General features: G+C 45.3%; 1 protein-coding gene and 1 non-coding gene across 2 annotated transcripts; both read right to left on the reverse strand.

Annotated features, from left to right (window-relative positions):
* Positions 1-3,706: 3,706 nt before the first annotated feature.
* Positions 3,707-5,036, reverse strand: LOC103668517 (olfactory receptor 1F1-like). The gene has a single exon (XM_008696784.2). The coding sequence runs from the start codon at positions 4,643-4,645 to the stop codon at positions 3,707-3,709; it is 939 nt and encodes a 312-aa protein (XP_008695006.2). The 5' UTR covers positions 4,646-5,036.
* A 5,972-nt stretch (positions 5,037-11,008) lies between these two features.
* TRNAR-CCU lies at positions 11,009-11,081 on the reverse strand. Its single transcript has one exon. It is a non-coding gene; the product is annotated as a tRNA-Arg (tRNA).
* Positions 11,082-13,350: the final 2,269 nt, after the last annotated feature.

Consider the following 13,350-nt stretch of genomic DNA (forward strand, 5'->3'; position numbering starts at 1 on the left):
CCTCCCACCCCACTCATGCTCTGTCTCTCTCTCAAATAAACAAATAAATAAATAAAATCTTAAAAACAAAAACAACAATAAGCAGTGTGAAGAACTACAAAGAGTCTGAGATTTTACCCTGAATGCAAGTTAACAAGCTAGTCTGGGAATTTCATGGATGGAGGCAGAAGACACAAAACTCTCGGGTCAGAGACGAAGGACTTTATTACAGCAATAATAGGATCCAGAGCAGCAGCATTTACACCAGTTCCTTAAGCCTCAATTCCCCCAGAATGACATGAATAAAACCAGGCAGCACCTGTGTACACAGTGGATGATTTAGAGAAGACAAACTCCAAGCTTAGGAAATCAAATCTTTTGTAATTGGGAATAAGCCTTCCTGACATTTGCTCCAGAAGGAAACATTACATTTATTATACCGGGTGGTAGAAATCCCCCTGTTGCTCTGGAAAGACACCATTTTCATCTTCCAAGGCCATTCACTACAGAAACATCCTTGAAGAGATGGTCTAGAACAGAAGTAGTGACGGTCTCTGCTCACAAAATGTACAGAAAAGCAAGAGACCCATGGAGTACTATCTCCCACCAAGCATGTGTTAATTTTATACTCATAAAGTTGTATTTGTTTTTTAATAGTAAATAGGAGATGGAGGCATTCATTGTTGACTAATACTTTCTAGGCAAAGGATTGGACTTTAATTTTTTCTCATGTACTAGAAGCTCTTAAAAAATATCCTGACAAAGAGGGAAAGAATCCTTCATCCAAGTCAACTATTTCAGAAAGTCCATAAGAATGAGCCAACACAAGCCAAGCAAAAAGTAGAGCTGGTGACTCAGTATTAACCAACGTATCCTATTCCTTAAGGATACGTTGGTTAATATTAAAAGGATTAAAGAGAACAAAGATCTTACTGTTACTAAAAGATACAATCCATAATGAATTTACAACCTTTGTGAACCTTTGTGCCTTCCAAAAGCTAACATCAAATAAAAAAGCAGAAGCTATTAATAGAAAAAAATAGTTGAAATGTTAATTATAAGACTTAACAGATCAATAAAAACATTAAGTATCAGAATGTTATAATTTTTTCTTTTTTTAATATTTTATTTATTTATTCGACAGGATAGAGACAGCCAGCTAGAGAGGGAATACAAGTAGGGGGAGTAGGAGAGGAAGAAGCAGGCTCCTAGAGGAGGAGCCTGATGTGGGGCTCGATCCCATAATGCTGGGATCACTCCCTGAGCCGAAGGCAGACGCTTAACCGCTGTGCCACCCAGGCACCCCCAGAATGTTATAATTTTCATATACATTTATTTGGATTCTATTTTACAGATATAACCATATCTTAGAAAAAACCTGACTGAAGTCCATGCCATATAAAAAGACCCCAAGGATTCAGAGAGGATGTCAAAGGTAGAAGGGTAAATATGAGCTGGGTGTTCTTGGTTGACACAGTGGAGCTAGAAGCCACCGCGGCCCATAGTCAGACTTCAGTGTAGGATAAAGTAAATTTGAGCTCAGAGAGCTGAAACCTGAGGCCATAGGAGGGTCCCAGCGCAGACCCCAAAGAGATGTGAACCACAAGCACCAGCGCTACAGCGAGCAGGTCCCCAGCAGACCAAACAAAAATCAGGATTCAGGAGCTACAATGTGTGCTAGTCATTTGCAGAGTCATGCCAAAGGACGGGTCCAACTTCTGGTTCTCTCTCTCTACCTGACTGGGGGAAGCAGGACTGGCTGACTCTTCTGAATGAGCTTCTGGGTATTTTGACACAAAGAAGGAGGAACTGGACACCCTGATAATAAATGACAGATAAGGTGGTGCTGAAATAATGAAGAAATAAATGATGACCTTAATTTTTACTGCAAGCTGGAGAAACTGGGTCATCTAAGCTATGTGTGGGATTCAGGGACACAAAGAAAGAATTATACACCAGGAAGTACGCAGCAGCATTATTCCTACTACAGAAACACTTGAAATTGTTCAGAGTCAGGGAATGAATCCATGAATGGATAGAATATTATGTAGCCATTAAAATCACATTTCTAAGACCTTTACCGACATGGGAAGAAGGAGGTAGAAAATTGGAATGCCAAATAATATGGGAAGATTGCAGCCAACTTTTCTAAAATTATATCCACAAGTGTATAATAGCAGTTATCTTGGAGCAGCAAGACTGCAGGTTATTTTAACTTTATTCTTTATGATTTTTGGTGTTCCATAGTGTATAGGCATTACCTATCTAATAACAAAGTTGTATTTTTAAGTGAAGAAATTTTAAAAACTCCTTCTCAAGTAATTGTGTCCAAATTAAAAGCTAAGGAAGTATTCATTCATCCGCTTTTTTTTTTTTTCTTTCAGCTAGGCCTTTGGTCCAGAAGCAGTGCCAGACACTGGGGTACAGGTGAATAGTGTGTGAATTTGAGTATGGAAGAGCTTATTATCTGTGAAAAGCCCTTGCAGTTGTGGAAAATAAACCAAAGGAAAAAACAGAGCTTGGGAATCAGGAGGCATCCATGGGAGACGAGGTGACATTTGACTTGGCTCTTGGAAGTGTGGGAGAGTGTTGATGTGGGGGGAGTGTTGTGTCCCTTAATGCCACAGAGAAGAATGTAGAGGGCGCTGGTCCAGGCAGAGGGAAAAGCAAGCCTCGATCTGCTTCACTGGTATCAAAGACTCCCCTGCTGACCCCATAAAGGTCCGTTAGCCAAGCAGGATCCTCGCAACCAGACTGTTTCCCCATCCTGTGTGGGTTCACCTCTTGAAGCTCTGGGCCACGTGCCCACCTGGGCCTCTGAGTCTCACCTGAAATGTTATTACCCACTTTAGTCCTCATAGTTTACTCTGTTCTTTTGTCTGAGATTCAAAACATTTTTTTTGCTTAATCTCTACACCCAACGTGGGGCTTGAACTCATGACCTGAGATCAAGATTTGTGTGCTCTTCTGACTGAGCCAGTCAGGCACCCCTCAAAACTAATTTTTCTGAGTGTTTTTGCAACCCAATTTTTATGACTGACCAACATAGGATATGTAAGGAATACAAGACAGACCAACAATTCCCACCCTGACGGCACATTAGAATCATCTGAGATTTTTAAAATCTGTGTTGTGGCCCCACCGCAAGAGATTCTAATCTATTTGGTCATTGTTGGGGCCTGGACATCAGCGGATTGTAAGAGCTTCCAGGTAATTCTAATATTCAAAAATATGTGTAGCATGTATCCTTTCAGAGAGACCACTTAAAAAGGAAATACTTGAGGGGCACTGGGTTTCTCAGTCAGTTAAGTGTCAATCCTTGATTTTTGGCTCAGGATCTCAGGGTCGTGAAATCGAGCCCCGTGTCGGGCTCTGCACTGGGCATGGAGCCTGCTTAACATTCTCTCTCTCTCCCTCTACCCACCTCTCCAAAAAAAAAATTTTTAGAAAAAAGAAATACTTGACTTGGGTGTAAAATAATTCAAAAATTAGTCAGTAAAAAGAAGTCTCATTACTTGGTAGATGCAGCAGGGTTATGGGTGAATTCAGTTCACAAGTAATGAGTGCCCCTAGCACAGACATCAATATGTTTGTTGCTTCTACGTGCCCCTAGCACAGACATCAGTATGTTTGTTTCCAGACTGTCTTTGACAAAACACCTATCTTAAATCAATTAAGAAAAAAAAATAAGTTTTCATGGAAATAAAATTCAGCTTTGATTCTCTCATCAGACAGAAAACGTTTTCCTGTCAACCACTTTTCCAAGAGCCCTTTTCAAGTCCCTGTTCCTCAGGCTGTAGATGAAGGGGTTCAGCATGGGGGTCACCACTGTGTACATCACAGTAGCTGCGGTGTCCTTCTCAGAAGAGTGTGAGGACAAAGGGTTGAAATACACAGCAATGATGGTGCCATAGAAGAGAGAAACCACGGCCAGGTGGGAGCCACAGGTGGAGAAGGCTTTCCATCTTCCCTTTGTGGATGGGACTCTCAGGACAGCACAGGTAATAAGGACATATGAAGCCAGGATGCAAATAAATGGAGCAATCATGATCAGAGAACCCTCGGTCAGAATCATCATCTCATTGAGGTGTGTGTCGGAGCAGGAGAGTTTCAGGAGGGGCGTCACATCACAGAAGTAGTGGGGGATGGCACTGTCTGCACAGAACGAGAGTTGAGCCATCAGCAGGGTATGCAACAGAACATTCAGATTGGCAATGGCCCATGACCCAGCGACCAGCAGGGCACAGAGCTGCTGGGTCATCTTTGTTGAGTAGCGTAAGGGGTGGCATATGGCAACGAAGCGGTCATAGGCCATCACAGCCAGGAGGAAATTGTCCATGTCCACAAACATGAATACAAAATACATCTGTGTGAGACATCCGGAAAAGGAGATGGTCTGAGTCCCGAGTATGTGGTTGGCCAGCATCTTGGGGACAGTGGTGGAGGAGAAGCAGATGTCCGTAAAGGACAGGTTGCCGAGGAAGAAGTACATGGGGACATGCAGGCGGGAGTCCACGCCGATGGCCAGGAGGATGAGCAGGTTTCCCAGGACCGTGGCCAAGTACATGGTCAGGAAGAGCACGGAGAGGAGGTGCTGCTGCTGGGGCTCCTTGGAAAGCCCGAGGAGGAGGAACTCAGAGACCCTGGACTCGTTTGCCCCTCTCATGGGGCTGGAAGTCTGAGCCCAGAGGCAAATAAAGCAGGAAAAATTCAGAAGCCTGGAAAATGATGGTTAAAGTGGAGCAACTAAGAAGACCGCAAGGAGAAAGGCTGTGTGATATAGATGAGGCATTAGAACCTTGTTCCCTGTGTTTGGCCAGTAATTTATGGCCTTTTCTGTGCCACTATTCTTTCATTAGCAAAATGAGGGCAGTGCTTCTGGAAGGACATTGTGCCTCTGGAAAGATTGTGACAATGGCTTTATCCATAAATTCTTTGTATGTTTGAACTTTCTATCATGACCATGTATCTTAAATAGTGCCATAAATCACTATAGATATAAGAATATTAATAGACATGTTAATATTTACAATGAGTATTGGAGAACAAGTAAAGTGGTTACCCTAGAGACTGACCTATAGTAAGCATATATCTTAATATATGGATATTGATGTCATTATTATCATTAGTGGTGTTGCCTTGGAGGACATTTTTCAGTTCCATTATCTCTAATCTGGACATGTTACACATTCCTAACATGTTTGCTCTGAGGATGAGATCAGTGATCAATCAATATGATAATATTGTTGCTGCTGCTTCCCAGGCTCACATTTTCCGAGCACTTTACAGAGCTCTGAGCCAGCCCTTCTTGGTTATGTCCACTGAACTCCCTCAGTCTAACTTGTAAAATGGAAATGGAAATGACCCAGAGTTATGGGCAGAAACTTGGCCAATTGGTTTTCTCCACAGCTCAGGTCTCATAAACATACAAGACATATATGGTCATGACTGGGTGATTGCAAGGGACTCTTGATGGTGTCAGAACTGTTTCTTGGCTCCACTTTAAAAGAAGGTGTAGTGAGGAGCACCCCCGCAAAAGGTTTACACCTTAACAATCAGTTATTTATAAAGTCCCACTGATCTGAATCTTACCCCAGAAAGAATAGCAGTCATCACAGTCACCAGAAGTCCCAAGCTTGCTTCACTTTTCCAGACCTGGCCAGAGATTATTGGTTTCATTGGAGTTTTCAGGCTAAGTCTCCTTGAATAGGGCTGGAGTATACAGACTCAACCCTTGGTGCAGGAAGCATGTTTGGGGGAATCAGAGGGCCGGGTCTTTATGAGAGCCTCCGTGGCCACTAGGGCCATATTCCCTAAGAGCCTCATTAGAGACAAACAGCAAGTAATTGTCCCTTCTTCTTCTTGAGCTCTTTTGGATCCAACATTATCCTCCATAATAAAGGCCTGCCATCAAAGTTATGTTCTTGCTGTTTTAGGCCTCGGTAACATTGGAAATAATGGAATCTTGGGGAAAATCATTAGCAACAATTTTTCTGCCAGAGAAAACTCACACTCCTAGCTGGGATGGTGTCCTTGTTAGGAAATATACATAATGCTGTATATGAATTAAGAAAATAACCTTTGGATTCACACAGACGTGCACTTAATTCCCAGATCCAACATTACCAGTTGTATGACTTTGAGAAATCTATCAACCTTCACAGAATCACAAGATAATAGTCGTCTGACACAGTTGTGTAGATTAAATGAGGCAGTTTACGTTAAACATCTCATGACTCCTAATCTCATCAATGCACTGAGCTTAGAGCATGTCCACTACATGGAAGCTAAAGGTATTAAGTGATATTTACAACCTTCACTCTCAGCTCAATCATCTATGTTCTGGATAAATGTCATTTGGAAATAGTGTCTTGTGTTTATCTTCATAGTCATTTTAATAAGGGGCCAGTTACAAGTTTTTTTTTATTCTATATGTAATTTGGGGGTAAATGGGGTAGAATAGGAACCACTGTTGAGTCCATTTATAAATTAGTATGATGTGGATGCCAGTAAGGAACAAAGAATTTCTGAGTCCCATGGTTATCACTCCATAGTGCTGAAGGCAAGATCTGGCTTTAAGGTGCCCATAAAGCTTTTGATCTTGTGCACTACAAAGTTTACTTTCCTGAGTTGATAATATTGAAGGGTTACTCATAAAAACCATACACCTCGATCAGAAGTGACAGTTGAATCACTAAAAAAAAATGTCTTCTGGAAACCAGAGTGCTAATCTAACTGATCTTCCGCTTTGGGTTATTTATGAGCAATGTATTCTTCGTGCTGATTATGACGTCTTCATAAGCGTTCACCTACTCCTACTAACTCAACCAAGAACTTCAGGGTCATAATGAGTCCTCCTGTATCCATCAGACACAGGTTATTGGTTTTCAAGTTCTGTACATTCCATCTCCAAAAACAGGCCAAAAAACACCTCACAATGTTAATTATCAAGCATCTGTGCAAGAGGGGAACAACTGTCACTGGATTACTAAAGACATTGTCTGAAAGTGATAGAAACTAACTCCCTATCAGCTTAAGGAGAAGGAGAATCTATTGGTGGATGTAATTGCAAAGTCCAAAGTTCTTGCAAGTTTCAGGCGGGGCTAGATGAAGGGACCCAAATAATGACATCAGGACCTGTATTTCATTTCTTATCTATTTTGTCTGTTTCTGTTTGACTTCATTCCACAGACGGCCTCTCTCCATGTAGCAGACAAAATGGCCACCAGCAGCTCCAAACCCACATCCTCCTAGACTAGCAATCACTGGGCACAGAGAACTTCTCTCTACCAGTGTTTTCTTTTTAAATTTTTTAAAAAGATTTATTCCCTTTTGGGTGTAGGCACTGTGGGGTGGTATAAAGTACAGAGATTTGGAATGAAGCTTTGCAGTTTTTTTAAGCAAACCTTACCCCTGACTTGAGGCTCAAATTCGGGACCCCAAGATCAAGAGTTGCATGCTTTATAGCCTGAGCCAGCCAGGGGCCCCATCAGTATTTCCTTATTAATTCTGGGCAAGGCTGTGATCATTCCTTCTCGGACTCATGCCCAAATCTGAACCAACCACTCTGGATGGAAGAGTGGGTGTTCTGGTCATCCTGGGTCATAAACCCAACTCATTCCATGTGAGAATCCAGTGATGTACATTATCATCAGGACTAAATGAAGGAGAGGAGGAGTTTCCCAAACAGATACAAAGAATGGAAATGGGAAGGAATGTCCTTGAACAAAAAATCTAGTTACTATGATCCATAGTTGTTCCATCAGCTGAGTTGAACAAAGGATTGGAGAAGGAACACTTAAGACAAAAGGATAAATCAGTAAGCTGGCTTTAAAAGTTAAGGTGAGGGATGCCTGGGTGGCTCAGTCAGTTAAGCGTCTACCTTCAGCTCAGGTCATGATCGCAGGGTCCTGGGATGGAGCATTGAGCCTCGCATGGAGCCCCTTGCTCAGTGAGGAGTCTGCCTCTCCCTCTGCCTCTCCCTGTGTTTGTGCTTGCACTCTCTCTCTCTGCGTCAAATGAATAAATAAAGTCTTAAAAAAAAAAAGATGATACCCTCTAGTTCCAGGTATTATGCTAAGTGAAATAAGTCAATGAGAGAAAGACAATTATCATAAGATCTCACTGATATGTGGAATTTGAGAAACAAGGCAGAGGACCATAGGGGAAGAGAGGGGAGAAAAATGAAACAAGATGGGGCGCCTGGGTAGCGCAGTCGTTAAGCGTCTGCCTTCGGCTCAGAGCGTGATCCCAGCATTGTGGGAGCCCCATATCAGGCTCCTCCGCTGGGAGCCTGCTTCTTCCTCTCCCACTCCCCCTGCTTGTGTTCCCTCTCTCGCTGGCTGTCTCTCTGTTAAATGAATAAATAAAATCTTAAAAAAAAAAAGAAATAAATATTTGAGACAATGATTATGAAGGAATGTTAAAACAATATGTAATAAGTTGTTGGAGAACAGGATATTCACATAGTATCAAATCATATCACTTTACAGGTTACTTGCTAAATTCAAGGGGGGGGAATATACCATTATAAGAATTGCTTTTATAGGGGCGCCTGAGTGGCACAGCGGTTAAGCATCTGCCTTCGGCTCAGGGTGTGATCCCGGCGTTATGGGATCGAGTCCCACATCAGGCTCCTCCGCTATGAGCCTGCTTCTTCCTCTCCCACTCCCCCTGCTTGTGTTCCCTCTCTCGCTGGCTGTCTCTCTCTCTGTCAAATAAATAAATAAAATCTTTAAAAAAAAAAAAAAGAATTGCTTTTATAAAAAAAGAATTGCTTTTATAAAGTCACTACCACGGACTATCTTTTCCAGTGACACAAACTTTACCAAGTTATCAAACAGCATCACTAACACCTCTAATTCTAATGCAACACCATAGGATTTATCGAAGCCTTCTCTTTTTGCAGTTCTACCAATGAGAAAACTGGTTCCCATTAGCCTCAATATATTAACGTATTTGTTCAGCCCTCTGCACACAGCCCATTTCCTGAAGCCCCACCCCCAGGCTGCCTTCCAGGTTGGCCATGGCAGGCCACCCTGCCCTGCCACCTGGCCCTGTGCCAAGCTAGCTCTCCTGTCAGATCTCAAATGAGAATTGTTTGCACCAATATTTATGGGCTTGATTCTTTAGACCAGTGGCTCACAACCATGAGACAGTGGACATGTGGAGACACTTTTAGTTTCCCCACGACTTTGGGGAAGTGACTGGCATCTAGAAGATAAAGGCCAAGGATGCTGTTAAACATTCCACGGTGCACAGGATGGCCCCGTACAACAGGGAATGATCTGGCTCCCAAAGTCAAAAATGCCAAGATCGAGAACAGAATACATCTAATTCAAATGATACAGTACTATGCACATCATCTTTCTGAGTCTTGCGAACTTAAGAAGTTTCGTTCAAGGACATCTACTGGGCATAGATTTAAGGAAAGTCGGCTTCCTCTGCCTTCTGCTGCCTAGTGCGCAAGCAGGAAGGGACACCTACGCCCACCGTGGGACTGGACCCCACGACTCATGCTCTACTGACTGAGCTAGCTGGGCACACGACTCTGCCATTTCTCCTCAGAGAAGAGCGTAAATACCGTTGGCACGACCACCAGGACAGAGCTGGGGCAGCAGGACTGTTGGCTGGAGAAGAAGCGCCCACAGCAAAGCAGGATCTGACCCAGGTCTCCTGGTCAGCAGGTGGCTCGGGGACTCTGCCAGCCAGGATCCCGAGGCGGGACTCAGCAGCAAAACCCACCTGCAGGAACGCACCCCCAGCTGGGAACCTTTGTCTTCCCGCAAGCTGTAGGTCCCAAAGCCCACCCAACATACCCAAAGCCACTGGCCTCACAGAGTCATTCGTTCACCCACTGAACACCTACTGTAAGTATCTACTGGCAAAACAGCAGCTAACAAAATGGATTTTTTAAAACAGAAGAAGAAAGGGAGTCGGATTCCAGATGAGGGGAAGTTGCTGCTCTTCATTTTTGTTTTCTTCCTCACCAGGCTCGATGCCTACAGCTTAACAGAGCACACCAACATTTAACCTGAACAGGAAATGCGTTAGGCGCCTTCTCCCGTTTGACTGACCTCTCTCCCCTGGTTTGATACTAGCGCTGCTCACTTTCACTATTAAAAGAAAAGAAAAAAAAAAAAGCACTGGAGGTGGCTGCTCTGAGATTTGATTCTGGACCCCGCACACCTGAGCAAGGACGCAAGCCTGGCATGGCGTTTCTGAGGACACCGGACCTTCGGGTCACCAGAGTGCTGGGTTACACGGCAAAGACAGCATTGACTAGACACCAAAATCCTGGACTGACACCAAGACTCTAACAAGGGCCTGGAGGAACTATAAAAAGTCACAGCACTAACTATGTTGAAACAACAGAACTCCAGGCAGAAAATCACCCACAGTCTTAACCCAGGTCAAGTCAACCCTATCGTTGGCCCGTGTCATCTGGATTCTGTCCGGACGCCCATTCAGTTCCAACATTCACCTCTCACAGGGGCAACCCCTGCTCTCCACATTTTCTGTTCACCTTTTAAGCTGGATACTTAGCATTTTGCTAGTCTCTATTTTCTCTGATTGCCTGTGTGGCCCTGAGCGGTCACAGCCTTTCACACCCATTTCTTTTCTGGGCACTCATGCAAAAACAACTGGGGTTTGGTAGTTACTGTTTGTTTTAGAAAAATTGAATCACACGCCTCTCCTGGTGGGATATCTCAGGTCAACAGACAGAGATTCTTTTCGAGGTTCAACAATATGCATAGTATACTTAGCCAACTTAATCTTGCACACGGGTCACTACATCCAACACGGGATTACAGAGTGTGGATAGTACATCAGGAGTACAGTGTGGAGAGCAGACATAGGAGTATATTGCTCTTTCCCTTGTGATTGGGGAGAAGACAAGCAAACCTCTCACTGTTACTTTAAGGATGGTGGAAACTCCTTTGAGTTCCACAGGTTTTCCCCTCCCCTTTCTGTAGGTCTTCCTGTTCTAAAACACCCACCACACACCTAAAGGGTAGGCCTGCCCTACTACCCCAGGTGGGACTCGAACCCACAATCCCTGGCTTAGGAGGCCAGTGCCTTATCCATTAGGCCACTGGGGCAGCTGCCAGGCCACTTGCTTAGTGTCTAGAAAGGGTTCCAGAGATAGGTTTGGGTACCTACTCAAAACCAGGAACAGCTGTGAATGAATCAAACCAACAAATGCCCCCTCCCCGCAGAGCTTCTGTGCAGACCGAGCAGTCGCCCTCCTCTGCCTGTGCTCCTGCGGCTCTTCGCGCACCGGTTTCGCATGGTCTGGCTCTTCTGTTTCCTCCAGAAGTCCCACGCTCAGAAATGCACTGGATTCTCCTTCGGATGAATGGATTTAGAGAGCAGTAGGGGACTCCGGCTGGGTCAGTCAGTGGAACATCCGGCCCGGCCCCCAGGCTGCGTGGCTGATAAGCCTTCGGTCCTCTCCAGGCCCAGCTTGACCAATGACCCGGCAGAGCGCAAGGCTGGGAGGAAGAGGGTGCAGGACCCACACAACGTGCAGTGGGGAGATGACCCCTCCAGACCCCTGAGGCTCACCGGCAGGCCAAAGTCAGAGCCTCCTACACTGCGGCCCGGGGCTGGGCGCCACAACTCCAGGCTTGGCCAATGTCCAGGAGACGGAGAGAGCCCGGAGGATTCTTCTCTGGACCTCGCATTTCCAGGCTCAGGTGCCAGAGCCCGTTGGGGCCTGTCTGAAGCTGAAAGCTCGAGTATCGTGGACACACCCCCTGCAATTTTCCTTGAAATTCACTGTATTCACTGAGGTTTGTAATTTATTCAATGGTAAAAAAAAAAAATCAGGGGCGCCTGGGTGGCACAGCGGTTAAGCACCTGCCTTCAGCTCAGGGCGTGATCCTGGCGTTATGGGATCGTGCCCCACATCAGGCTCTTCCGCTATGAGCCTGCTTCTTCCTCTCCCAACCCCCTGCTTGTGTTCCCTATCTCACTGGCTGTCTCTATCTCTGTCGAATAAATAAATAAAATCTTAAAAAAAAAAAAAATCAATCAATCAGCAGAATCCGAAGCCCCTTAAAATTCTCTCCCCATTCCCCTAAGAATTCCCCGGACCTCAGAGCCTCCCCTTGCCACACCTCCAAATTTATCCTTTATCATTCGTGCAACAAGATTATCTAACGCACAGTCCATATTTGAATTTCCTCCAATAACGCCCTGAGAGCACACTTTGCATTAGTGGTCATGTCTTCTAATGTCCTTTGTGCCGCTGGTCCTGGCAATCTGACCACAGGCCCAAACGAGGAAGCGGCAGGCAAGGGGCTAGAGCTGCCATCCGTGAGACTTCAGAGGAGCTGATCTGGGAGGGAGGGGACCGCCACTGAGAGAAACTAGGACGCTGTAGACGCGGAGTCCTTGTTGGGAGGGGGCGTTGTCCTTCTGGTGCACAAGGTCTCCGCATTCGCTCACCTCTTATTTAAAATAATCCGCGTTTTAGCAGCAGGCGGGAGAAGGAGGCCCAAAGCAATACGCTTTCCAGAAGCAGCTGGAGGCCCGTGGGGGTGGGACAGGTGTATTTCTGTGCATACTCATCTTTCAGGGGCACAGATTCAAGGAGGATCTCAGGAGCAGGTCCTGGGTTCTGCCTTCGGCTCGCCGGTTTGTGGAAATTGGCAAATGCCCTGGGTGTGACCGCGGCTTGGGGATCCGCACACCCCTCTGCTTTTCCACCTCCATTTAAATGTAGCCAGGAATTTTTTCCCCCCCTCTCGCTGCTTTTAAGTGTGCTTGTTTGTTTGGAATAGCCAACATTTTCCACTATTTTTAGCTAAAACGTTGGTCCCCCAAATCCCGCCCATTTGTGTTACTGGAAATCATGAGTCTTTCTTGGAATGTTTTTCTTCGTAGTAATTCCTTAAAGCTGTTAACAATTTATTCAAACCAATAAGTAAAGGTTTAAAAAACAAGAACAACAACTACTTAGGACAGAGATGGTTCCCTGGGAAATCTAACTCGACAGGCAGCCTCGGGGGCCTGCGTGGGCTCTGGAAGAAAGAGGACATTCAGCCTGAGCTACACCCCCGGCCCACCATTGCCGGGAAAGCGGGGACCCTGTGCCCTGTATGGAAAGCAACTCTCAAGGATTGAAACTCTTTAGGGGTCAAAGTCAAACCCTACCTGGACCTCCAATCTCCTGGACCTCAGAGCTTGACGTTCTGAGAGGGGCGCAGGACCCTAGTCCTGACCGCACTTGGTCCCCAGGCCGTAGCAGGACCAGGGCAGGCCTGGAAACGCCCAGGTGGCAAGGACAGGAAAATGGAGGGAGGAGGTGTGGAAAGAAAAGGGAAGAGGGGAGGACGGCCCAGGCACCTCCTCAAAGTGGGTCAC

This window comes from Ursus maritimus, unplaced genomic scaffold, assembly GCF_017311325.1.
Source record: "Ursus maritimus isolate PB19 unplaced genomic scaffold, ASM1731132v1 scaffold_2, whole genome shotgun sequence".
NCBI lineage: Eukaryota > Metazoa > Chordata > Mammalia > Carnivora > Ursidae > Ursus > Ursus maritimus.

What these genes read in the sequence shown, in the direction of transcription:
- LOC103668517 (XM_008696784.2), bottom strand. Translation starts at nt 4,645, where the DNA reads ATGAGAGGGGCAAACGAGTCCAGGGTCTCTGAGTTCCTCCTCCTCGGG.